The sequence below is a fragment of the Pinus tabuliformis genome, chromosome 7 (genome assembly GCF_031772625.1).
Source record: "Pinus tabuliformis cultivar Carrire ecotype Pingquan chromosome 7, CPIR1, whole genome shotgun sequence".
Lineage (NCBI taxonomy): Eukaryota > Viridiplantae > Streptophyta > Pinopsida > Pinales > Pinaceae > Pinus > Pinus tabuliformis.
The window spans coordinates 698,918,059-698,944,176 of record NC_142293.1 but is presented as its reverse complement, the minus strand read 5'-3'; the positions used below and the strand labels follow the sequence as shown (position 1 = coordinate 698,944,176).

General features: G+C 35.2%; 2 protein-coding genes and 1 pseudogene across 3 annotated transcripts; all 3 read right to left on the bottom strand.

Moving 5' to 3' along the window:
• Positions 1-4,505: 4,505 nt before the first annotated feature.
• LOC149249435 (uncharacterized) lies at positions 4,506-6,060 on the bottom strand. Its single transcript, XM_089458693.1, has 2 exons — positions 5,834-6,060; positions 4,506-5,690 (listed from the first exon to the last, which is right to left on the bottom strand). The coding sequence occupies exons 1-2, from the start codon at positions 5,981-5,983 to the stop codon at positions 5,043-5,045; spliced, it is 798 nt and encodes a 265-aa protein (XP_089314819.1). The 5' UTR covers positions 5,984-6,060; the 3' UTR covers positions 4,506-5,042.
• A 7,887-nt stretch (positions 6,061-13,947) lies between these two features.
• On the bottom strand, positions 13,948-15,280 carry LOC149249434 (uncharacterized; annotated as a pseudogene). The gene is made up of 2 exons (XR_016265854.1): positions 15,063-15,280; positions 13,948-14,919 (listed from the first exon to the last, which is right to left on the bottom strand). The product of XR_016265854.1 is annotated as an uncharacterized LOC149249434 (transcript).
• A 6,059-nt stretch (positions 15,281-21,339) lies between these two features.
• LOC149249433 (uncharacterized) lies at positions 21,340-22,706 on the bottom strand. Its single transcript, XM_089458692.1, has 2 exons — positions 22,481-22,706; positions 21,340-22,337 (listed from the first exon to the last, which is right to left on the bottom strand). The coding sequence occupies exons 1-2, from the start codon at positions 22,628-22,630 to the stop codon at positions 21,690-21,692; spliced, it is 798 nt and encodes a 265-aa protein (XP_089314818.1). The 5' UTR covers positions 22,631-22,706; the 3' UTR covers positions 21,340-21,689.
• Between the last annotated feature and the right edge of the window lie 3,412 nt (positions 22,707-26,118).

Below are 26,118 nucleotides of genomic sequence, written 5' to 3'. Positions count from 1 at the left end.
AGCCCTGCTCTTTAATCTCCATGTGGACTCCTGAATTTTTAGTATGCATTTCTTCGTCTTCTCCAAGTATTCCAATCTATCCATTTGTTTTTCAGTGGGCATCCTTCTTGTAAAGTTCTCCCCAATATCTTGAATCTCTGCCACCAATGATTTTAGTTCATGTAGTAGACAATCTTTCTTTTTCCTTTCCCATATATGCACCTAGCTCTTTAGGTGCTTTAACTTCCAAGTGCTGCTTTCCATGGTCAGTCGGTCCTAAATTGTCTCATTTCCTCTCCAAATCCCAATAACCAGGTTGTTGAAAGATTCATCCTCGAGCCACATTTTATTGACCTTGAAAGGAATACCCCTTCTAACCGACTCTACTCGCCATTGCAGAACAATGGGACAGTGGCCAGAGATGAAAGTCCGAACATTTGATCTTAAATTTCCCAACATTTCAATCAAATCCCGGTGTACCTGAATCTATCTAGTATCTTACAAATATACTCATTTCCACATCTCCCATTATGCCAAGTGGGCTCGATGGGGTTTGGACATATATCGTTTAAATGATTTTCATCAAAAAAGGTTGTTAATCTTCATGCAAGGGGATCACTTTGGAATTTCATACCCCATCCCTCCTCCCTAGATAATATAGCGCTGCAATCACCAAAAACGATCAATGAACTGATCTTTAAAATGTTTGAGGCCTCCACTCTGTCCCAAAATACATGTCTTCCCTTGTATGGTGCATATATATTGCCTATGTGTATTCACTCCACCAGACCCCAAATATGTGCAGTGAGCAGGATCCTAGCAAAGAATTTATGGGCCTTTAAGTTTGCCTAGTATGGATCCCATAGTGCCACTAAGCCCCCCAACAAACCACATGAATCTACTGCAACAATACACCAACATGGAAATATGGACTGAAAATATAATATGGATCTCACAACCTCTACCATCGTTTCCTGTATAAGGATGATGAACGAACGAACAAAGTAGAACATATGTCCAAGGGACATCATTTTCGTGGTGTCCCCCAAGTCATGCATATAAAAAGATATGATGTTCATCATGTCCCAGTCTCAAAGGGCACATTTTCTCCAAGGGCCCCAGAAGAAGAAGAATCAAATATAAGCACATCAAATAAACCAATTGAATCTCGAAACAAATTTTTACGCAAGGTTTTCCCATGAAAATGTCTACTTCCCTTCCCGCCCCCACCCCCGCAATGAGTAGTGATATTTTTTGCCAAATTTGGGCTAATAACAGGGGAGGTAGTTGAGCCTTTTCCCTTATGTACCATGAGGGTGGATAGGTCCATGGAAGGGTTTAGAAGTAGAAATTCAATGTCACTGTCAACGGAATTATGAGGTGATGGTGGAGGGATAAGGTGCGATGAGTGAGGGGAGGAGCGGATTGGAGAAGAAGAAGATGGGAGTCCGCAGCTAGGGGGTTTTGAAAGAGGATTGTTGTCAGCGCCTACGAGAGGGGGTAGTGGATGGACAACAGAAACTGTGGGCAGAGATGAAGTCTTATCCCCACAAATAATTGGTAAATTTGGTAATGGTTCGATAACATGCAGGTTTTGATTAGGAAAAGCAATATTATGAATCCCCTTTAAGCATGAGTGCAATGTATTGATAGTAAATGTAGGTATCGACTCTGAAGGTTCAAAAATAGACATGTTTTTTGGTAAAATGGTTTTATCGGAGGAAGTAGCGGTGCCTTGTTCAGATTCCAATTGCAATTGTCGAATTTGCTTCTCTCCGACCAAGCATATTTCCTGTGTTGAAAACGTTGCAAACATCTCTCTATTAGGTGGCCCATGTGGTGACATAACAGACAACAGAACGGGATGCCCCAATAATCTATCATCTATCTAAATCACCAGGAATCCCACTCCAAATCAATGTTCTCCATGAGACCTCCCATGTAATTCACTTCCACCAGGGTGCACGGTACCCTTTTATCTCGTGCCCTAGGATAGGAGGGTCCATGTAGACAAATCTTCCCACATCATTGCCGATCCAGGTTACCCTTTTATCTCTATACTAGTACAAACTACTTAGTCACTGCCAAATACATTTCGTTTGCAATCACCTATTATTACTATATATCATATATGAATCTGCACATAATTATCTCTATATTATTCTCTTATGGCTGCTTTGTGTGTGCAAATTCAAGTTACCAAATAAACTATATATATATAGATATATATACCCAATTTAACAATGGCCTACCAAGCCTATTTTGCTTAAAATGCAAGCTTCTTTGATTGCATATTCAAACCCCATTATACATACACCATCACCAAATACTAGGCTGTTAAAGCTGTCTGCAGGAGCGACAATGAAATGCGATATGTCAATTCTGCCTGGTCATACAAGTCACGCAATTCATGGCACAGATAAATCCTTTATTAATTAATATTTAAACATTTAAGGAACTCTTAAGTTTTCGATGCCACTAGGCATCTATTACTGAAGTGAAAAAGAATTGTGCGTTAAAGGCAAGTTGCAGTGACTACACTTAAAATTTCAGATATTTCATGATTGCCAAGTAGAGTGCTTGGGATTTTTTAAAAGTAAACTTATTCTATTAAGAGTGAAGTAGATTTAAAATTTGAGATATTTCATAATTGCTGGGCAGGAGAGTGCTCAGGCATTTTTAAAAGAAAACTTATTGTATTCTTTTAATAGAATCACAATATCTGCATCGATAGAACTGCATATGTAATTTGAAAATCAATTGTTAAGCATCTAAATTTATTTTATAGCACTAACTGGACATGCAGATAATAAGCAAAATATTTTCTTATGGAACAACTCCCCCATTCAAGAGTCAATTCAACTGTTAAATACACACAACTCATGCTTTCCGCTTCCCTTAACTCCAAGGATTGCTTGAGATCAGTTAGTTTTTTTTTATTTTTTTTATAATATGGATACAGATTTTTACGGTTGGCCGCTGCACGTAGATATCACAATTTATTTTCTTTTTTTACTAATCCTCGGCTGGTATAGAGAGGTTTTAGCCTTATGACAGTTTTATACTAAATTCAAATCAATTCTAATTACAGCTAATTTTTAACCTTTGAAAGATAGGGTGAAAAAATAATATAAATAATTGAAATAGTTTTTAGACCAACCCACTTCACACATGAAGGAAGAGGGATGTCGAATATCATGTGAATAATTTAAGGACGATCAAGAGGTTTAACTAATCAAGACTTCGGCTTGTGTTTCGCCTTATGCTCTCGGAACACTGGTGTGATATAGAGATATAAATGAGTTGCATGGTATGTGTTTTTAACTGACGACATTAGATAGCCAATTAAGATTAAGTGCCTCCCATTTTCAAAGAACAATATTTTTACCAACAAGGCAAAGGACAAGAAATGTGAGATAGCAGATGGGAGTTTATAGTGAGTTAGAGCTTACACTGGTGGTTAATTTCGACTTAAAAGTTTTTTTTGATGATCATTAATATTATTTATTTTACCAGAATGGTGGTTTTTTAATTAGTTTATAATGGTTAATAGGTAAATTTATTTTTTGGGAGATTTTTTTGAAAGGAATAATAGGAATTAAAATCTCATTATCATGAAATTGATTAAAATTTTAAATTAATAGACGAATTTCAAATACTTAATTCCTAAAATATATATTTGGAAAAATTAGTTATAAGATGAAATGAGTTTATTTTTTAATAATTAATATTGTGAGATATTTTGAATTTAAAACAAATTAAAATTTTATTTTTTAATATAATTTAAGAAGAAATTAATTTTATAAATCAATAACTTTTTTAGTTTTTAAGTTGTCTTGCAATTTTTGTTTTAAATGAATTGTTAATTTTGCATTCAATACACTTATATATAGTCAAAATTTAGCTAATGTATGAATGTTTTATTTAATTGTCAAAATTATAAAATGAACTTAATCAAACAGATTTGTGAGTGGTAAAGTATTTAGGTTTTGATGTAGTTAAGGCTTTGATCACTTGAGTGAGTTTTCTAGTGCATCTCTAACTCTTGACATATGAATCAAGGAAGTGCAATATGGCTTCCAGCAAGTTTTGACACTCAACCCTCCACTTCCACTTGGTATGCTAAGCCAAATGCATTAATCAACACACACATTGTTGTCATTCATTTCCAAAGATACTTGTCCTACAATCGATAGATAAATAACTTCAAATGCATAACCTCAAATACATTTAGACATAAATGGAATATAAACTATAATAAGAAGAAGAAAAAGAGCAAGAAAAAACCAAAAATCTAAAAATAAAACAACTCAATTCAACAAGCTTCCAATAATAGACATTATAAATCAAGCTATACAACAAGCTTCCAATAATACCATTGTAAATCAAGCTATACAACAAACATGCAAAGAAGTTACTTATTGTTATATTTACGGTGAATATTTGTCATAAAAACGTTACAATCAATTTACCTATTATTAAGTTAACATTAACCATTGCAATTTATAAAATTTAACTTCAACACATAAAAAATAAATATGTTTTTTATATTATTTAAAAACTAATTTTCTGATTATAAAATATAAATGTAAAACAAAGCACTCAGTCATATCAGAAATAAAGTAGTGATATGAAACAAAGCTATGACAACTACTACTACCCAACTATGACAAAGCTATGACAACTACTGCACCCCAACTTGACACATGACAAAGCTATGACAACTACTACACCCCAACTTGACATTGCAATTTATAAAATTTAACTTCAACACATAAAAAATAAATATGTTTTTTATATTATTTAAAAACTAATTTTCTGATTATAAAAATGTAAAACAAAGCACTCAGTCATATCAGAAATAAAGTAGTGATATGAAGCAAAGCTATGACAACTACTACTCCCCAACTATGACAAAGCTATGACAACTACTACACCCCAACTTGACATATGACAAAGCTATGACAACTACTACACCCCAACTTGACATGGAGCACAAACTCAGGTCAAACTTGATGAGGGCGACACAAACCGAACACGAAAATGACCAATAATACGTGGCTTCAAAGGGGCAAAGTGCCTACCAGCACGTACAGTGGCATTTTGCAGGTGTAAATCTTGTTTTCATCACCCCACGCCTCTCTGAACCTTCTCAATACCGTTTCGTTCAGAAGATCGACGCCCTTCTCTCTCGCTTTGACCACCACATTGGAAGAATTGCACAATACCAATAACTTTTTCAACGACAGCTGCATCTCCATCTCCATTTCCAAGGGATTACCTTCGCTCCCCCCTCCATTTTCTAGCACCGGTTCGAACGGGAACGGCAGCTTCCTGTATCCATCGTTTACTATATCTATATCCATCTTTACTTGCCGGTAAGGAATGGTTGACTCACGGAATTCTGCATACACTGCATCCACAGCGGGACTGACGCTGAAATTCATATAAGTCCACACAGCTATCACGCCCCCTGGTTTGCGCAGGAGACGTTTAACTTGAGAGTAAAAGGTGTCGATGTCGAACCAGTGGACTGCCGTGGCCACAGTCACCAGATCCACCGATCCTTCCTCCCCCACTATCGAAAACAGCTCTTCATCCGTCATGACGGGCGCAGTGACAGCATACGTCACTTTGGGATGCTTCCGCGCCAAATCCAGCTGCTCCTTGCTTCTGTCTGTGGCGATCACACGATCGTAATGCTCTGCAATCTACGCTCTAATAATTTCATTAAATCTATTTTTGGTGGCAATGATCTCATAATTTCATGTGAAACCTAACAATTACTAGATATGAAAAAAAGAGCAACGGAGTGAAATTAAATGAAAGGAAAGAAGAGGGTAAGAGAGGTTACAGAAACAGAAGCCTGCCCATTGCCTGCACCCACGTCCCAAGCCAGCTGGTGATTGGCAGTTAGAGATGCCAACATTGAAAACAACGATGCGGGATAACCAGGCCTGCTGTCTAAATACTCCTTCGCTTGTTTATCAAATGGCCCCGCCATTTCTCCTCTGTATTTTCGCGCAGTCGCTGCGAAAAAAGCGTACGCTGCCGGGTCTCTGCTGGCTCATGCCGACACATGATTTATAGAAAGTGCGCACGATTTAAGCAATTTTTTATTACTTGTGGTGCAAGTAATTTACCTAATCTTCTTCATTGTTAATTTTTTTTTGCTTTTTCCTATTATTTAAAGTTTAAAATAAATTTTTAAATATATAAAAAAATTAAATCAAACAATTTTTCAAATACATTCAATTTCTAGGTGCATTCACTTTCTACACGATCATAACTCAATTATTTCTTTATTTATAAATTAAAATAACCATTCAGGACGAAACTTCTTGTCCTCCTTTTGGAAGTCAAAATCTAACATAATCTAATTGTTAATTAAAATATAGTGAAATTTATCTCAATATAATATTTTAAATATTAATACTAGTTTATCATAAAGAAAATTTGTATTCATTGAAAGTATATGTATATGTGTTTTTTTTAGAAATTATAATTTCAAATTCAGGAATTAGAGTTTTGGTAAATTTTAAGTACACCCTTTAGTAATGTGTAGATCATCCTCTGAGACATTGAAATGTCATGCCGAATACACTTCACGAAGTCTGAGGTATTCTGAGTAATTCTTTTCAATTCTTGTAGTCTCCTTTTGTGTCACATTAATGGGCCATCCATCTTCTTCTCGACCCACCTTCAGAATGGTACACTGCCACAAGGGTTCAACATGAGACAAAAATGTTAGGATTATGCATACTGCAAACAATCATGGAACAAGGTCGTTCACAGAGGGGCCATGGCAATAAGTAACACACAACATAGGGATTTTTTTATGTAATTCTTCACAAAGTTTGCTGCACACCAAATTGGATTCCATTCCAATTCTCTAATTTCGCTTGAGTTGTAATAAACTTATAATAAGAAAAAAGTTTGAATGAGAACCATTCTAATTTTTCGGGGCTAGGAAAAAAAACCATGTGAAGTTATTTATGAAACTTATGTAAGCTCCCAAGTTAACCTTGGTGATTTGTTTCTCCATTCGAATCCTTCGTAGGTTAGAATTCAGAACAACAATCACATGTGTTTATTGAACTTACACAAGCCAATAATTTTGTTACTAGCAAAATCCATCCTTGAACTTTCTAACAAATAAATCTGATTTGAATCTCAAATTGTATGTCAGGGTTTAATTCAATGTGCACAGCTGGAAATTCAGGTGCTACACCATGAAATTTCGTTGCATGCATTTCATGGTCGGTGTGAATGTACGGAACTTCAAGCCTATGCAATGCGATGTCCACATCTAGTTGGATAGCTACACATATTTAGTATTTATTTTTCTTTTGTTGTGTGTTTTTTTTGAAATTTCCTTTGTGCTATTGTTTATATCACATTCATAGAGTTTATTGATGCCTATTAAAGCTTCATTTTCTAAAATTTGAAACAAGAATGGAAGCATGTAATCTATTTGTTAAATCATAGCACGATACAAATATTTAGTAATTCCTTAAATTGTAGCAGAGAAGGATATTATTTCAATTCATTTAAGTTTTTAAGCACCCCATAAAATGTGTGTTTCTCAATTGTTTTTTTTCTCCCCTATCCAAATAGCTTCTCGACATAATCTCCAAGATGTTGTTCAAAGAAGATGGTAGAATATCACAATGTTGTCTCCTCAAAGATTGATTCTAGTTTAGTTATGAGTTCAACCACAGAAATATGATATATTGCATATTCTTAATGCACTTTTATCCACATTGAAATCCCTAATTTATGAATACTTTAGCCTCCTGATTCCTCATGCCTTCCATGTCCACATTCTTGTTTCCTAAAATGTTACCTCTGTGTCACTCTATATTCCTCTACACTTCTATCGGCATGTCTTTGCACCTTGTTGGTGCAAATGCTAGCTTTTACTCATTTTAAATACATTCTCGCATCTAAAGTAATGCACCCTTTTGGCGCAAATACTAACTTTTACCCATTTTAAATACATGCTCGCATCTAAAGTAATCATAGTTATTGTTCAAAAGAGACTATGTCATTGAATAAAACGAACTCATGTTTGAATAGTCATACCTATTGCTCAAATAGCTAGTTTGAAAAAAGAGTAGTCCACAGAGGCCACAAATTAGCTCGGAATATAGTAGAAATTCCTGCATGATTTTTGCCAAAATCTGGCAATTTTTTTTTTTTTTTAATTTGGGTTATAACTATCAAACTTCGGGATTTTGAGTGCCCAACAGGTTTTTGATGGTGCTGAATCCATTTCCACCATAAAAATAAAAAAATAAAAAATAATTCAAACACTCCTATGATTAGATTTTTTGAAAAAAAAAATTGTCGGATTTCAGTGAATTAACTTTCCGGGTGAATTTGTGGCCTCGATAAGCAACATATTTTGAAAAATATGCAATATCCCTTTTAATTTTATTTTTTAAAACATGGCTTAGCAATCATAGAAGATTAATTACCTTGTATTTTCTCACGTCGTATTTTTTAAATTTTTAATCCTTAGTTATTTTATGTAACCCAACCTAGATCCATCTTAACCCCAGATCTATCAAGGGTCGAGAGGGATTCAATCTCTCAAGGTACAAACCTATTTTTTGAGTGTGAAACTTGAGGAAATGATTGCACCTCAAGAGATTTTATCCCTCTCGACGCTTGATAGATCCGGGGTTAAGATGGATCTAGGTTGGTTTTATAATATTATATAATATCTATATTTGTATCTATGTGTCTCTTTCTTATTCCCTCTCTCTATCTCAACCCCTAAACATACACATTCTCTTGCTATATCTATCTATCTCTTCATCTCTCTCTCTCTCTCTTCCTTTCAACTTTGTCACTATCTCCCTTCCACTCTCCTTCTCTCTCCCCCCTCCATCTTTGTGTCTCCCTCTCTCTCTGTCTCTTCCCCTTCTCTCCATGTCTCTCTCTCTCTTCCCTCCAACTTTGTCACTATCTCCCTTGCTCTCTCCATCTCTCTCTCCCCTCCATCTTTGTGCCTCCCTCTCTCTCTTCCCCTTATCTCCATATCTCTCTCCTCTCTTCTTTGTCTTCTCCCTTCTCCTCTCTCCCTTACTTTCTCTCCATCTCTCCCTTGTGACTCCCTCTCTCTCCACCTCTATATCTATGTGTATTTGTTCTCCCCTCGCTCTCTCACTACCCCCTTATCTCTTAAATTTGATCCCATTGTATTGTGTTTACGAAAGTATCTAAATTAAAAAAAACTTATTTGTTGTAAAATATTGAACCTATATTTTGGATCAATCTTGTCAACTAAAATACAATAATGAAATACTTAAAAAAATCATGAACTCTCTTTCCTCTATTATTGTTAGTCACTTTATTAAAAAAAACTTATTTGTTGTAAAATATTGAACCTATATTTTGGATCAATCTTGTCAACTAAAATACAATAATGAAATACTTAAAAAAATCATGAACTCTCTTTCCTCTATTATTGTTAGTCACTTTGCTTTCTCTCATCGCTTATATCCTTAGTTATCCTAGATACTAGTTTTTAATAATATTATTTATATTATATAAATTTTACGTCTTTATATATTAAAATACTCAATTTGAACTTTATTAAAAACTTAATTTAATTTCTATGGGAATATTTTTAGTAGTTGCAAGGATACAAGGTTTAGATATATCTCAAAAATAATTATAATTTTTTACTTTTAGATTGAGATAAAAAAATGTTATAACATTAAATTAAAATAAAATCTTTTTATTGTGAAATAGGTTATGGTTTTTGGGCATGAGGTATTGATAAACTATGGTATTGGCCCAGGTAGTGTAACAAAACATATTTACAAGTTAATAATATCCATGGTTAAGAATATTGTCATATTGTTATAAAATATTTTGATTGTGAAATAAGTTATGGTTTTTGGACATGTGGTAATGATAAACCGTGGTATTGTAACAAATCCTATGTACAAGTTAATAATATCCATGGTAAAGTGGGGGTGAATATCCATGGTTAAGAATATTTCATACTATTATAAAGTATTTTGATTGTGAAATAAGTTTTTTTGGGCATGTGGTATTGATAATCAATTGTATTGTAACAAAGCATATTTGCAAGTTAATAACATCCATGGTAAAGTGGAAGTGAATAACCATGGTTGAGAATCTTTTCATACTGATATAAAATATTTTGATTGTGAAATAAGTTATGTGTTTTGAGCATGTAGTATAGATAAGCTAGGGTATTGGCCCATGGTATTGTAACAAATCCTATTCAAAAGTTAATAACAAAATCAAAATATAACAAATTGAATTTTATTATTTTTATTACTTTAACTTTTTATTATTAATTGAATCAACATTTCAATGTTTACACTCATTACTTTTAGCTTTTTATATATTACTTTTAACTTTTTATTGTTATTTGAGCCAATATTTAAATGTTTACAATAATCCTGATATCACTTTTAACTACTTTTTTTTAATTGGTTTGTACGAAGGTAGGGTTTTATTGACTATTATTAGTTTATCATTTATCAATACAACTTATAATATTTAACTTTGAAAAATAAGTATTTATTTTTTAATATTATTAATAATTTGAATATGTCATTGCATTGTTTGCACAATATAATGACATATGGATATATTCAACTTTGAAAAATAAGTATTTATTTTTGCCCTATATTAAAATAATTATTTTTCAAACATTTGATTGAACCAGAAATCTGAAAAAGTAGAAGGAACAATCACCTTTGGAATAAGTGCAATGAAAATTGACTTAATAGAACCCAAGATGTATCTCCTGATCCAAAACTCTTCTACCATCTCCAACAATTCCATATTCATATTCTCACAGAAATGTAAGAATATCTCTATTGTCCAATGGCCAGGGCCGGGGCATTTGTCCCTAGAAAAAGTTTTTAAAACTGAGTGGATCTCTTCGATAGTGACAGGTCTATATATAGCCTTATTGGCTTTATTGTCAAACATTGTAGGGTATTCCTCCGCACCCCAAATAATGTCTTCAATGTGTACCTCCTCCCTAGCTCTGAATAGATTTTCAAAGTAATGAACTGCCCCCCTCTGAATCTCAGCAACTATGTAGACTTGTTTTGGTTTCCATCAACCCCCATGATGCTCCAAATGGCATTTCTATTTTTCGTTTGATTTGCAAATCATGGAAAAATTTGGTATTAAGACCCCCTCCCATATCCAAATAGCCTTGGTCTTTAATCTCCACGTGGACTCCTGAAATTTTAGTATGCGTTTCTTCCTCTTCTCCAAGTATTCCAATCTATCCAGTTGTTGTTCGGTGGCATCCTTCTTATAAAGTTCTCCCCAATATCTCAAATCTCTGCCAACAATGATTTGAGTTCCTGTAGTAGACCATCTTTCTTTTTCCTTTCCCATATATGCACCTAGCTCTTTAGGTGCTTTAACTTCCAAGTGCTACTTTCCATGGTCGGTCGGTCCTAAATTATCCCATTTCCTCTCCAAATCCCAATAACCAGGTTGTTGAAAGATTCATCCTCGAGCCACATCTGATTGACTTTGAAAGGAATACCCCTTCTAACCAACTCTGCCCGCCATTGCAAAACAGTGGGACAGTGGTCAGAGATGAAAGTCTTCCGAACATTTGATCTTAAATTTCCCAATATTTCAATCAAATCCCGGTGTACCTGAACCTATCTAGTATCTTACAAATATACTCATCTCCCGTTATGCCAAGTGGGCTCGATGGGGTTTGGACATATATTGTTTAAATGATTTTCATCAAAAAAAAGTTGTTAATCTTCCTGCAAGGGGATCACTTTGGCATTTCGTACCTCATCCCTCCTCCCTAGATAATATAGCGCTGTAATCACCAAAAACGATCAGTGAATTGATCTTTAAAATGTTTAAGGCCTCCACTCTGTCACAAAATACATGTCTTCCCTTGTATGGTGCATATATATTGCATATGTGTATTCGCTCCACCAGACCCGGAATATGTGCAGTGAGCAGGATCCTAGCGAAGAATTTATGGGCCTTTAAGAGTGAAGTAGATTTAAAATTTGAGATATTTCATAATTGCTGGGCAGGAGAGTGTTCAGGCATTTTCTAAAAGAAAACTTATTCTTTAATAGAATCACAAAATCTGCATCGATAGAACTGCAGATGTAATTTGAAAATCAATTGTTAAGCATCTAAATTTATTTTATAGCACTAACGGGACATGCAGATAATAATCAAAATATTTTCTTATGGAACAACTCCCCCATTCAAGAGTCAATTCAACTGTTAAATACACACAACTCATGCTTTCCGCTTCCCTTAACTCCAAGGATTGCTTGAGATCAGTTAGTTTTTTATTTTTATTTTTTTTTATAATATGGATACAGATTTTTACGGTTGGCCGCTGCACGTAGATATCACAATTTATTTTCCTTTTTTACTAATCCTCGGCTGGTATAGAGAGCTTTTAGCCTTATGACAGTTTTATACTAAATTCAAATCAATTCTAATTACAGCTAATTTTTAACCTCTGAAAGATAGGGTGAAAAAATAATATAAATAATTGAAATAGTTTTTAGACCAACCCACTTCACACATGAAGGAAGAGGGATGTCGAATATCATATGAATAATTTAAGGACGATCAAGAGGTTTAACTAATCAAGACTTCGGCTTGTGTTTCGCCTTATGCTCTCGGAACACTCGTGTGATATAGATATATAAATGAGTTGCATGGTATGTGTTTTTAACTGACGACATTAGATAGCCAATTAAGATTAAGTGCCTCCCATTTTCAAAGAACAATATTTTTACCAACAAGGCAAAGGACAAGAAATGTGAGATAGCAGATGGGAGTTTATGGTGAGTTAGAGCTTACACTGGTGGTTAATTTCGACTTAAAATTTTTTTTTATGATCATTAATATTATTTATTTTACAAGAATGGTGGTTTTTTAATTAGTTTATAATGGTTAATAGGTAAATTTATTTTGGGAGATTTTTTTGAAAGGAATAATATGAATTAAAATCTCAATAATAATGACTAGAGTGATATCATGAAGTTGATTAAAATTTTAAATTAATAGACGAATTTCAATTACTTAATTCCTAAAATGTATATCTGGAAAAATTAGTTATAAGATGAAATGAGTTTATTTTTTAATAATTAATATGGTGAGATATTTTGAATTTAAAACCAATTAAAATTTTATTTTTTTAATATAATTTAAGAAGAAATTAATTTTATAAATCAACTATTTTTTTAGTTTTTAAGTTGTCTTGCAATATTTGTTTTAAATGAATTGTTAATTTTGCATTCAATACATTTATATATAGTCAAAATTTAACTAATGTATGAATGTTTTATTTAACTGTCAAAATTATAAAATGAACTTAAACAAACAGATTTGTGAGTGGTAAAGTATTTAGGTTTTGATGTAGTTAAGGCTTTGATCACTTGAGTGAGTTTTACAGTGCATCTCTAACTCTTGACATATGAATCAAGGAAGTGCAATATGGCTTCCAGCAAGTTTTGACACTCAACCCTCCACTTCCACTTGGTATGCTAAGCCAAATGCATTAATCAACACACACCTTGTTGTCATTCATTTCCAAAGATACTTGTCCTACAATCGATAGATAACTTCAAATGCATAACCTCAAATACATTTACACATAAAGGAAATATAAACTATAATAATAAGAAGAGAAGGAGCAAGGCTTATATTTAAAGAGTAAAAAAACCAAAAATCTAAAAATAAAACAACTCAATTCAACAAGCTTCCAATAATAGACATTGTAAATCAAGCTATACAACAAGCTTCCAATAATACTATTGTAAATCAAACTATACAACAAGCATGCAAAGAAGTTACATATGGTTATATTTACAGTCAATATTTGTCATAAAAAACATTACATCAATTTACCTATTATTAGGTTAACATTAACCATTGCAATTTATAAAATTTAACTTCAACAGATAAATAATAAATATGTTTTTTATATTATTTAAAAACTAATTTTCTGATTATAAAATATAAATGTAAAACAAAGCACTCAGTCATATCAGAAATAAAGTACTCAGTCATATCAGAAATAAAGTAGTGATATCAAACAAAGCTATGACAACTACTACACCCCAACTATGACGAAGCTATGACAACTACTACACCCCAACTTGACATATGACAAAGCTATGACAACTACTACACCCCAACTTGACATAGAGCACAAACTCAGGTCAAACTTGATGAGGGCGACACAAACCGAACACGAAAATGACCAATAATACGTGGTTTCAAAGGGGCAAAGTGCCTACCAGCACGGACAGTAGCATTTTGCAGGTGTAAATCTTGTTTTCATCACCCCACGCCTCTCTGATCCTTCTCAATACCGTTTCATTCAGAAGCTCCACGCCCTTCTCTCTAGCTGTGACGACCGCATTTGAAGAATTGCAGAATACCAATAACTTTTCCAACGACAGCTGCATCTCCATCTCCATTTCCAAGGGATTACCTTCGCTTCCCCCTCCATTTTCTAGCACCGGTTCGAACGGGAACGGCAGCTTCCTGTATCCATCGTTTACTATATCTATATCCATCTTTAGTTGCCGGTAAGGAATGGTTGACTCAAGGAATTCTGCACAAACTGCATCGACAGCGGGACTGACGCTGAAATTCGCATAAGACCACACAGCTATCACACCCCCTGGTTTGCGCAGGAGACGTTTAACTTGAGAGTAAAAGGTGTCGATGTCGAACCAGTGGACTGCCGTGGCCACAGTCACCAGATCCACCGATCCCTCCTCCCCCACTATCGAGATTCGAAAACAGCTCTTCATCGGTCATGACGGGCGCAGTGACAGCATACGTCACTTTGGGATGCTTCCGTGCCAAATCCAGCTGCTCCTTGCTTCTGTCTGTGGCGATCACACGATCGTAATGCTCTGCAATCTACGCTCTAATAATTTCATTAAATCTATTTTTGGCGGCAATGATCTCATAATTTCATGTGAAACCTGACAATTACTAGACATGAAAAAAAGAGCAACAGAGTGAAATTAAATGAAATGAAAGAAGAGGGTAAGAGAGGTTACAGAAACAGAAGCCTGCCCATTGCCTGCACCCACGTCCCAAGCCAGCTGGTGATTGGCAGTTAGAGACGCCAACATGGAAAACAACGATGCAGGATAACCAGGCCTGCTGTCTGAATACTCCTTCGCTTGTTTATCAAATGGCCCCGCCATTTCTCCTCTGTATTTTCGCGCAGTCGCTGCGAAAAAAGCGTACGCTGCCGGGTCTCTGCTGGCTCATGCCCACACATGATTTATAGAAAGTGCGCACGATTTAAGCAAATTTTTATTACGTTTGGTGCAAGTAATTTACCTAATCTTCTTCATTGTCAATTTTTTTTTGCTTTTTCTCATTATTTAAAGTTTAAAATAAATTTTTAAATATATAAAAAAATTAAATCAAACAATTTTTCAAATACATTCAATTTATTAAAAAAAATAAAAAATCATTTATTCAAAAAAAATTGACAACTTATATGGGCCAATCTATCAAATTTCGAACAAATTCCATTAAAAATATATATTTAAAAAAATCTCCAAAACTTAAAATAAGTAAACTACAACGAAATAATGCAATATATTAGGTTAGGTGCAAATAATTGTCCTTATCCTCGTATATTGCAAAGGTTCAATAATGACATAGGCAGTGTCACTGATGTCCCCTTAATAAGTTGGTGACATGGTTGAATTCGTCGTTGTCCTTATTAAGTGTTGTAAATCTCAATAAAAATCGCAAAAAAAAGCGCACCGGATATGTATATGGCTTATTGTGCAGCCAATGGGACATGTGTTTCTAATTTGGAAATCACACTGGACATAATTGAGAAAACTCGGGGAGCAATAAAATTCAAGGGATATTCACCGTTGTTTGATGGATTGGAAATAGCTGAAGCGATTTCAGTTGAAGGCTTAGTTTCACCGATTGTGTTAGAGGTTGCGAGGAGTGGCTAGATACTCGAGGTTGGCGCATCCATGAAAGCAGGGAGTTAACATTTTGGTCCCGAGGGGAGGAAGGGAGCGAAAAACACTAAAAATGAACATAATACGGCTTTTGTTCAAGTCAAATGAAGCTAGCGTTGTAACAAAGGTAGGTGCATTCACTTTCTACACGATAATAAGTCAATTATTTCTTTATCTATAAATTAAAATAACCATTCAGGACGAGACTTCTTGTCGTCTTTTGGAAGGCAAAATCTAACATAATCCAATTGTTAATTAAAATACAGTGAAATTTATCTCAATTTAATATTATAAATATTAATATTAGTTTATCATAAGGAAAATTTGTATTCATTGAAAGTATATGTGTTTTTTTCCAGAAATTATAATTTCAAATTCAGGAATTAGAGTTTTGGTAAAATTTAAGTACACCCTTTAGTAATGTGTAGATCATCCTATGAGACATTGAAATGTTCTGCTGAATACACTTCACCGAGTCTGAGGTATTATGAGTAATTCTTTGTAGTCTCCCTTTGGGCCATCCATCTTCTCCTCGACCCACCTTCAGAACGGTACACTGCCACAAGGGTTCAACATGAGACAAAAATGTTAGGATTATGCATACTGCAAACAATCATGGAACAAGGTCGTTCACAGAGGGGCCATGGCAATAAGTAACACACAACATAGGGATTTTTTTATGTAATCCTTCACAAAGTTTGCTCCACACCAAATTGGATTCCATTCCAATTCTCTAATTTCGCTTGAGTTGTAATAAACTTATAAGAAGAAAAAAGTTTGAATGAGAACCGTTCTAATTTTTCGGGGCTAAGAAATTAGAAAAACCATGTGAAGTTATTTATGAGACTTATGTAAGCTCCAAAGTTAACCTTGGTGATTTGTTTCTCCATTCGAATCCTTCGTAGGTTGGAATTCAGAACAACAATCACATGGGTTTATTGAACTTACACAAGCCAATAATTTTGTTACTAGCAAAATCCATCCTTGAACTTTCTAACAAATAAATCTGATTTGAATCTCAAATTGTATGTCAGGGTTTAATTCAAGGTGCACAGCTGGAAATTCAGGTGCTACACCATGAAAGTTCGTTGCATGCATTTCATGGTCCGTGTGAATGTAGGGAACTTCAAGCCTATGCAATGCGATGTCCACATCTAGTTGGATAGCTAAACATATTTAGTATTTATTTTTCTTTTGTTGTGTGTTTTTCTTGAAATTTCCTTTGTGCTATTGTCTATATCACATTCATAGAGTTTATTGATGCCTATTAAAGTTTCATTTTCTAAAATTTGAAACAACAATGGAAGCATGTAATCCATTTGTTAAATCATAGCATGATACAAATACTTAGTAATTCCTTCTAAAATTTGAAACAACAATGGAAGCATGTAATCCATTTGTTAAATCATAGCATGATACAAATACTTAGTAATTCCTTAAATTGTAGCAGAGAAGGACATTATTTCAATTCATTTAAGTTTTTAAGCACCCCATAAAATGTGTGTTTCTCAATTGTTTTTTTTCTCCCCTATCCAAATAGCTTCTCAACATAATCTCCAAGATGTTGTTCAAAGAAGATGGTAGAATATCACAATGTTGTCTCCTCAAAGATTGCTTCTAGTTTAGTTATGAGTTCAACGACAAAAATATGATATATTGCATATTCTTAATGCACTTTTATCCACATTGAAATCTCTAATTTATTAATACTTTAGCCTCCTGATTCCTCATGCCTTCCATGTCCACATTCTTGTTTCCTAAAATGTTACCTATGTGTCACTCTATATTCCTCTACACTTCTATCGGCATGTCTTTGCACCTTGTTGGTGCACATGCTAGCTTTTACTCATTTTAAATACATTCTCGCATCTAAAGTAATGCACCCTTTTGGCGCAAATGCTAACTTTTAGCCATTTTAAATACATGCTCGCAGCTAAAGTAATCATAGTTATTGTTCAAAAGAGACTATGTCATTGAATAAAACGAACTCATGTTTGAATAGTCATACCTATTGCTCAAATAGCTAGTTTGAAAACAGAGTAGTCCACGGAGGCCACAAATTAGCCCAAAATATAGTAGATATTCCGGCATGATTTGCCAAAATCTGGCAATTTTTTTTTTTTAATTTGGGTTATAACTATCAAACTTTGGGATTTTGAGTGCCCAACGGGTTTTTGATGGTGCTAAATCCATTTCCACCAATAAAAAAAAAAAAATTAATAATAATAATAATAATAATTCAAACACTCCTATGATTAGATTTTTTGAAAAAAAAAATTGTCGGATTTCAGTGAATTAACTTTCTGGGTGAATTTGTGGCCTCGATAAGCAACATATTTTGAAAAATATGCAATATCTCTTTTAATTCTATTTTTTAAAACATGGCTTAGCAATCATAGAAGATTAATTACCTTGTATTTTCTGACATCGTATTTTTTAAAATTTTAATCCTTAGTTATTTTATGTAACCCAACCTAGATCCATCTTAACCCCAGATCTATCAAGGGTCAAAGGGGATTCAATCTCTCAAGGTACAAACCTATTTTTTGAGTGTGAAACTTGAGGAAATGATTGCACCTCAAGAGATTTTATCCCTCTCGACGCTTGATATATCCGGGGTTAAGATGGATCTAGGTTGGTTTTATAATATTATATAATATCTATATTTGTATCTATGTGTCTCTTTCTTATTCCCTCTCTCTATCTCAGCCCCTAAACATACACATTCTCTTGCTATATCTATCTATCTCTTCATCTCTCTCTCTCTCTCTTCCCCTTTTCTCCCTTTGTCTCTTCCCTCCTACTCTCCTCTGTCACTCCCTCTCCATTGTTCCCTTGTCACTCCCTCTCTCTCTCCGCCTTTCTCCCTCTATGTATTTCTTCTTCCCTCCCTCTCTTTCCCCCTCCAAATGCAACTTTCTCTCCTTCTCTCTCTTGAGTCCTCTCTTTCCCCCTCCAAATCCAACTTTCTCTCCTTCTCTCTCTTGAATCCTCTCTCTCCCCTTCTCTCCCACCTCCTTTTGTCTCCCCCACCCCCATCTCTCTCTCTCTCTTCCTTTCAACTTTGTCACTATCTCCCTTCCACTCTCCTTATCTCTCTCCCCTCCATCTTTGTGTCTCCCTCTCTCTCTGTCTCTTCCCCTTCTCTCCATGTCTCTCTCTCTCTTCCCTCCAACTTTGTCACTATCTCCCTTGCTCTCTCCATCTCTCTCTCCCCTCCATCTTTGTGCCTCCCTCTCTCTCTTCCCCTTATCTCCATATCTCTCTCCTCTCTTCTTTGTCTTCTCCCTTAACCTCTCTCCTTTACTTTCTCTCCATCTCTCCCTTGTGACTCCCTCTCTCTCCACCTCTATATCTCTGTTTCTTTGTTCTCCCCTCGCTCTCTCACTACCCCCTTATCTCTTAAATTTGATCCCATTGTATTGTGTTTATGAAAGTATCTAAATTAAAAAAAACTTATTTGTTGTAAAATATTGAACCTATATTTTGGATCAATCATGTCAACTAAAATACAATAATGAAATACTTAAAAAAAATCATGCACTCTCTTTCCTCTATTATCGTTAGTCACTTTGCTTTCTCTCATCGCTTAGATCCTTAGCTATCCTAGATACTAGTTTTTAATAATATTATTTATATTATATAAATTTTACGTCTTTATATATTAAAATACTCAATTTGAACTTTATTAAAAACTTAATTTAATTTCTATGGGAATATTTTTAGTAGTTGCAAGGATACAAGGTTTAGATATATCTCAAAAATAATTATAATTTTTTACTTTTAGATTGAGTTAAAAAAATGTTATAACATTAAATTAAAATAAAATCTTTTATTGTGAAATAGGTTATGGTTTTTGGGCATGAGGTATTGATAAACTATGGTATTGGCCCAAGTAGTGTAACAAAACATATTTACAAGTTAATAATATCCATGGTTAAGAATATTGTCATATTGTTATAAAATATTTTGATTGTGAAATAAGTTATGGTTTTTGGACATGTGGTAATGATAAACCATGGTATTGTAACAAATCCTATGTACAAGTTAATAATATCCATGGTAAAGTGGGGGTGAATATCCATGGTTAAGAATATTTCATACTATTTTAAAGTATTTTGATTGTGAAATAAGTTTTTTTGGGCATGTGGTATTGATAATCAATTGTATTGTAACAAAGCATATTTGCAAGTTAATAACATCCATGGTAAAGTGGAAGTGAATAACCATGGTTGAGAATCTTTTCATACTGATATAAAATATTTTGATTGTGAAATAAGTTATGTGTTTTGAGCATGTAGTATAGATAAGCTAGGGTATTGGCCCATGGTATTGTAACAAATCCTATTCAAAAGTTAATAACAAAATCAAAATATAACAAATTGAATTTTATTATTTTTATTACTTTAACTTTTTATTATTAATTGGATCAACATTTCAATGTTTACACTCATCCTCGATACTAGGTTTATATTACTTTTAACTTTTTATATATTACTTTTAACTTCTTGTATATTACTTTTAACTTTATATAAATCAACAATTTTTTTAGTTAAGGTGTTTTAAGTTGTCTTGCAATATTTGTTTTAAATGAATTGTTAATTTTACATTCAATACATTTATATATAGTCAAAATTTAACTAATGTATGAATGTTTTATTTAATTGTCAAAATTATAAAATGAACTTAATCAAACAGATTTTTGAGTGGTAAAGTATTTAGGTTTTGATGTAGTTAAGGCTTTGATCACTTGAGTGAGTTTTCTAGTGCATCTCTAACTCTTGACATATGAATCAAGGAAGTGCAATATGGCTTCCAGCAAGTTTGGAAACTCAACCCCCCACTTCCACTTGGTATGCTAAGCCAAATGCATTAATCAACACACACCTTGTTGTCATTCATTTCCAAAGATACTTGTCCTACAATCGATAGATAACCTCAAATGCATAACCTCAAATACATTTACACATAAAGAGAATATAAACTATAATAATAAGAAGAAAAGGAGCAAGGCTTATATTTAAGGAGTAAAAAAACCAAAAATCTAAAAATAAAAGAACCCAATTCAACAAGCTTCCCATGATAGACATTGTAAATAAAGCTATACAACAAGCTTCCAATAATACCATAGTAAATCAAACTATACAACAAGCTTTCAATAATACATTTGTAAATCAAGCTATACAACAAGCTTCCAATAATACCATAATAAATCAAACTATACAACAAGAATGCAAAGAAGTTACTTATTGTTATATTTACAATGAATATTTGTCATAAAAAAACATTACAATCAATTTACCTATTATAATTGCAATTTATAAAATTTAACTTCAACAGATAAAAAATAAATATGTTTTTTATATTATTTAAAAACTAATTTTCTGATTATAAAATATAAATGTAAAACAAAGCACTCAGTCATATCAGAAATAAAGTAGTGATATGAAACAAAGCTATGACAACTACTACTCCCCAACTATGACAAAGCTATGACAACTACGGAAACAAAGCTATGACAACTACTACTCCCCAACTATGACAAAGCTATGACAACTACTGCACCCCAACTTGACATATGACAAAGCTATGACAACTACTACACCCCAACTTGACATAGAGCACAAACTCAGGTCAAACTTGATGAGGGCGACACAAACCGGACACGAAAATGACCAATAATACGTGGCTTCAAAGGGGCAAAGTGCCTACCAGCACGTACAGTGGCATTTTGCAGGTGTAAATCTTGTTTTCATCACCCCACGCCTCTCTGAACCTTTTCAATACCGTTTCATTCAGAAGATCGACGCCCTTCTCTCTCGCTGTGACCACCACATTGGAAGAATTGCAGAATACCAATAACTTTTCCAACGACAGCTGCATCTCCATCTCCATTTCCAAGGGATTACCTTCGCTCCCCCCTCCATTTTCTACTACCGGTTCGAACGGGAACGGCAGCTTCCTGTATCCATCGTTTACTATATCTATATCCATCTTTAGTTGCCGGTAAGGAATGGTTGACTCAAGGAATTCTGCACACACTGCATCGACAGCGGGACTGACGCTGAAATTCGCATAAGTCCACACAGCTATCACACCCCCTGGTTTGCGCAGGAGACGTTTAACTTGAGAGTAAAAGGTGTCGATGTCGAACCAGTGGACTGCCGTGGCCACAGTCACCAGATCCACCGATCCCTCCTCCCCCACTATCGAAAACAGCTCTTCATCCGTCATGACGGGCGCAGTGACAGCATACGTCACTTTGGGATGCTTCCGCGCCAAATCCAGCTGCTCCTTGCTTCTGTCTGTGGCGATCACGCGATCGTAATGCTCTGCAATCTACGCTCTAATAATTTCATTAAATCTATTTTTGGCGGCAATGATCTCATAATTTCATGTGAAACCTGACAATTACTAGATATGAAAAAAAGAGCAACAGAGTGAAATTAATTGAAAGGAAAGAAGAGGGTGAGAGAGGTTACAGAAACAGAAGCCTGCCCATTGCCTGCACCCACGTCCCAAGCCAGCTGGTGATTGGCAGTTAGAGATGCCAACATGGAAAACAACGATGCGGGATAACCAGGCCTGCTGTCTGAATACTCCTTCGCTTGTTTATCAAATGGCCCCGCCATTTCTCCTCTGTATTTTCGCGCAGTCGCTCCGAAAAAAGCGTACGCTGCCGGGTCTCTGCTGGCTCATGCCGACACATGATTTATAGAAAGTGCGCACGATTTAAGCAATTTTTTAGTACGTGTGGTGCAAGTAATTTACCTAATCTTTTTCATTGTCAATTTTTTTTTTGCTTTTTCTCAATTTTTAATTTTTAATTATTATTATTTTTTATTTTTTATTTTTTTTTGCTTTTTCTCATTATTCAAAGTTTAAAATATATATATATTTTTTTTTCCAGAAAAAAAAAGCGAACTTTTTATTAAAATAAAAAGTTACAAAGCATATGTATTAAGCATTCAATTTGGCTGTGTGAAAGAAGATCATACAGCCCGCAATGTACAGTACTGCTTAAAAACAGAAAGAGAAAGTGCTGCTCCAATTTTCCGGAGAGCAGCATAAAGGAAAAACAGCTGGACTAAGTCTTCCTGCCCTTCTTCTTCTCCACTTTTCGCCAACCATCCATTTTGGGGGGGGAGTCAATAGCGGCTCACTAGTTTTCCGTCGTAATCATTGGATGCTCCTTATTTGAATCCGATCTTTCAGGGCTGTGACTTCGTTTATTACCACTTATTTCCAGCTCGAGCTCTTGTTCCTTTCCTCATTAATCTCCTTGTCCTTATTGTCCTATTTTTTATCCTTTTCTGTATTGTGTTCTTCTTTTTTTGCTGTAGTTACCTTCTTAAGTGCGGCGCCTATATTCTGTCATCCTTTCGGCTTCCTTTGTTGTTGCTTTCTCTTGTTGAGGCTTGGACACGCATTGTACAGATGCCCTGTTTGTTGACATCCCTGGCATCTGAAAGCTGTATTCTCATAGTCCAAAGATTGTTTCCACTGTGTATTATTAAAATTCAGGATGATGCTCTCAGGTAGTCCTCGGCTGAGATCTACCTCGACACATATTCTGGCAAAAGTAAATATTCCTTTTATGTGTCTCTCTCCATCTATCTTTAGTATTCTCCCCAGGGTATTTCCAATTGCTATTAGGACCTTTGAATGCCAAAAATGTAATGGAAGATTATGCATCCTAACCCATACTGGCATCCTTGATACCACCATGGTGTTAGCATCAAATTCAGGAAACCAAGGGGTAATAAACAGTCCAACACTGCCCCAGAACCATGGCCTTTGGTTGAGAATTGTTTCCTTTTCTTCCTCTGTATCAAAACATACTATAAAAAACCCTTTAAGGTATAGGTAGATTTGGCACTTTTTTGTCCAAACTGAGTAGATCCATTGATACAATGCATCAGTTCTAGGCCAAAAGCCATTAAATCTACAGATAACTGCATTTTTTTGTAGATCTGAATAAATGTTTTTTACCTCTGGTATTTCGATGGAGATGGATGGGCTCTCCGGCATTTGATCTACAATGTACTGCCCTGGAGGTTCAGTGACAGTTGTGGTGGTTTTTCCTTTGCCCTTCACTGCTTCCTTAAAAAACCCTTTGCTTTGCGAGCTAGTTCCAGCGTTTTCGGCTCCTCCTCATAATCTCATATTGAGTAAGATTGTGGAGCCTGGCTTGATGTTGTATTCTTGCATGGTTCTGCATTCCTGCAATGATCTGCCCTCATTTAACAGGTGTTGTTCCTCAGCTGGGTAGCCAGTTTGATCGGCGATATTGTTCTTCAGATCTGAAACCCTGTCGCTGTCATATGTCCAGATCACGATTGTGGTTCCTTTTGGCATCTTAACAAAGATTTGAAACCCTAACCTAGCCCTCTGGGGTGGCTCGATTCTTGTCGGATCTGAGCCATTCAACTCCGTATCCGAGAGAGGTTCCAGATAAAACCCTGGGTCGAAAGAATATTCGCCCGCGCTCTCCATTTTTTCCTTTTCACTTGGGCAGAGGGATGACTTGGCACGTGCATGCCTCCAGATCTGGGCTTGGGATGGGCCTTCCAGTCTGCTGTATGCCTGATCTGTCAGATTGCAGGCGGATCTTGTCAAGTAGTTCAGTTTGCCAGCTTGAAGATCCCCGCAGCCTCTCTTCACCTCACAGTATTCTGCTTCGCGCTCTTCCTTCCCCTTGCTGTGCTTCCTTCTCAGTGTCTCAGAGACGTCAACAGATCGCTGAATGGCTCGAGTGATAGATTCCTCTACAATGAACTTGGATGCAGCTCCGCCGATTGAGTTGATGTTGCTCATTGACTCCCGTCCCACGTAACCGAGTTGTAGAACGAGTGTAGACGCGTGAGGGTTCATGGCTCGGACCTTGAATCGAAACCTCGGGAGCTCTCCCTGCTATTTTCTTTTATTGCTGACAGAATGTAGTGTTTTTACCCTTCGCTTAAAATAAATTTTTAAATATCAAACAATTTTTCAAATAAATTCAATTTATTAATTTTTTTTTAAAATTTCATTTATTCAAAAAAAATTGACAACACCCGCAGGGGTTTGGTTTCGTAGCCATCGGACGGTCTGCTAAGTCGTTCGTGCCACTGTGCAAGTCACGGGCTCAAGTCTCATCTTAACCTGAGGGTCGTTCTTGCGGGCTGGGCAGTTCCTCCTAGTGGTTATAATGGCAGCCGGTGAGATTCGACCCCGTGTAACACGAGCATGATACCACCCTCGTTGCCGATTCCGCTAGATATCAAAAAATAAAAATAAATAAATAAATAAAATTGACAACTTATAATCTAACAAATTCCCACAAAATTTCAAACAAATTCCATTAAAAATATATATTTAAAAAAATCTCCAAAAATTAAAATAAGTAAACTACAACGTTAGGTTAGGTGAAAATAATGGTGCTTATCCTCATATATTGCAAAGGTTCAATAATGACATAGGCAGTGTCACTGATGTCCCCTTATTAGTCCCTGCCTGTGGCATAGCAGGGACTATAGCGTTCGATACAGAGTTCACTGACAATTAAACACTTATTTGACCAAACATTTCGCTTGCGTACAAATATTTAACCAATGTCTTTGCTAGCAATTTGGCTGCACCAAAATTTTAAGCAAAGTTTTCAAATCGATCTCTTATTGGAAACTTCATGTTTCTCGAGGCAACTTTAGATATACAAAGCGTTTTAATCCAAAGTTCGGATTCCTAAATGCAGAGCATTTCTTCTTTGTCTATTTTGTGATATCCAAAGTAACTTTAGCTTCCTGTATGCTGCCACTACCATTTTCTTTGGATGCCACCTGTTCTGGTTGCCCTGAATTCTGTCACAACTCTTTGATGCCACATGTTCTCATTGTGTCTTTGAGTTATTAACAATAACTCACAATAAATCCAAATCGGTGAGTTGAGGTAAATTCTCTTCAGAGCCAAGCCGAGCCAATTGCATAGCTTCTCGCAACCTAAAGCAGTTTATGAGGGCCGAAGCCTCTGGAGCACTATAGAGGGTCCCAGAAGCTTCCTTGTCAGGTAGGCAAGATCCTCTGTGAATCCTGCATCATTCGCATCGATTTAGCGTATTTCAAAATAAACAATAAATTCAATT

Excerpts from the sequence above, each read along its gene's own strand:
- LOC149249435 (XM_089458693.1), bottom strand. The coding sequence starts at position 5,983 with ATGGCGGGGCCATTTGATAAACAAGCGAAGGAGTATTTAGACAGCAGG. Across the intron at positions 5,691-5,833 it reads ATGGGCAGGCTTCTGTTTCT|ATTGCAGAGCATTACGATCG; the intron begins GTAACCTCTCTT and ends ATTAGAGCGTAG.
- LOC149249433 (XM_089458692.1), bottom strand. The coding sequence starts at position 22,630 with ATGGCGGGGCCATTTGATAAACAAGCGAAGGAGTATTCAGACAGCAGG. Across the intron at positions 22,338-22,480 it reads ATGGGCAGGCTTCTGTTTCT|ATTGCAGAGCATTACGATCG; the intron begins GTAACCTCTCTC and ends ATTAGAGCGTAG.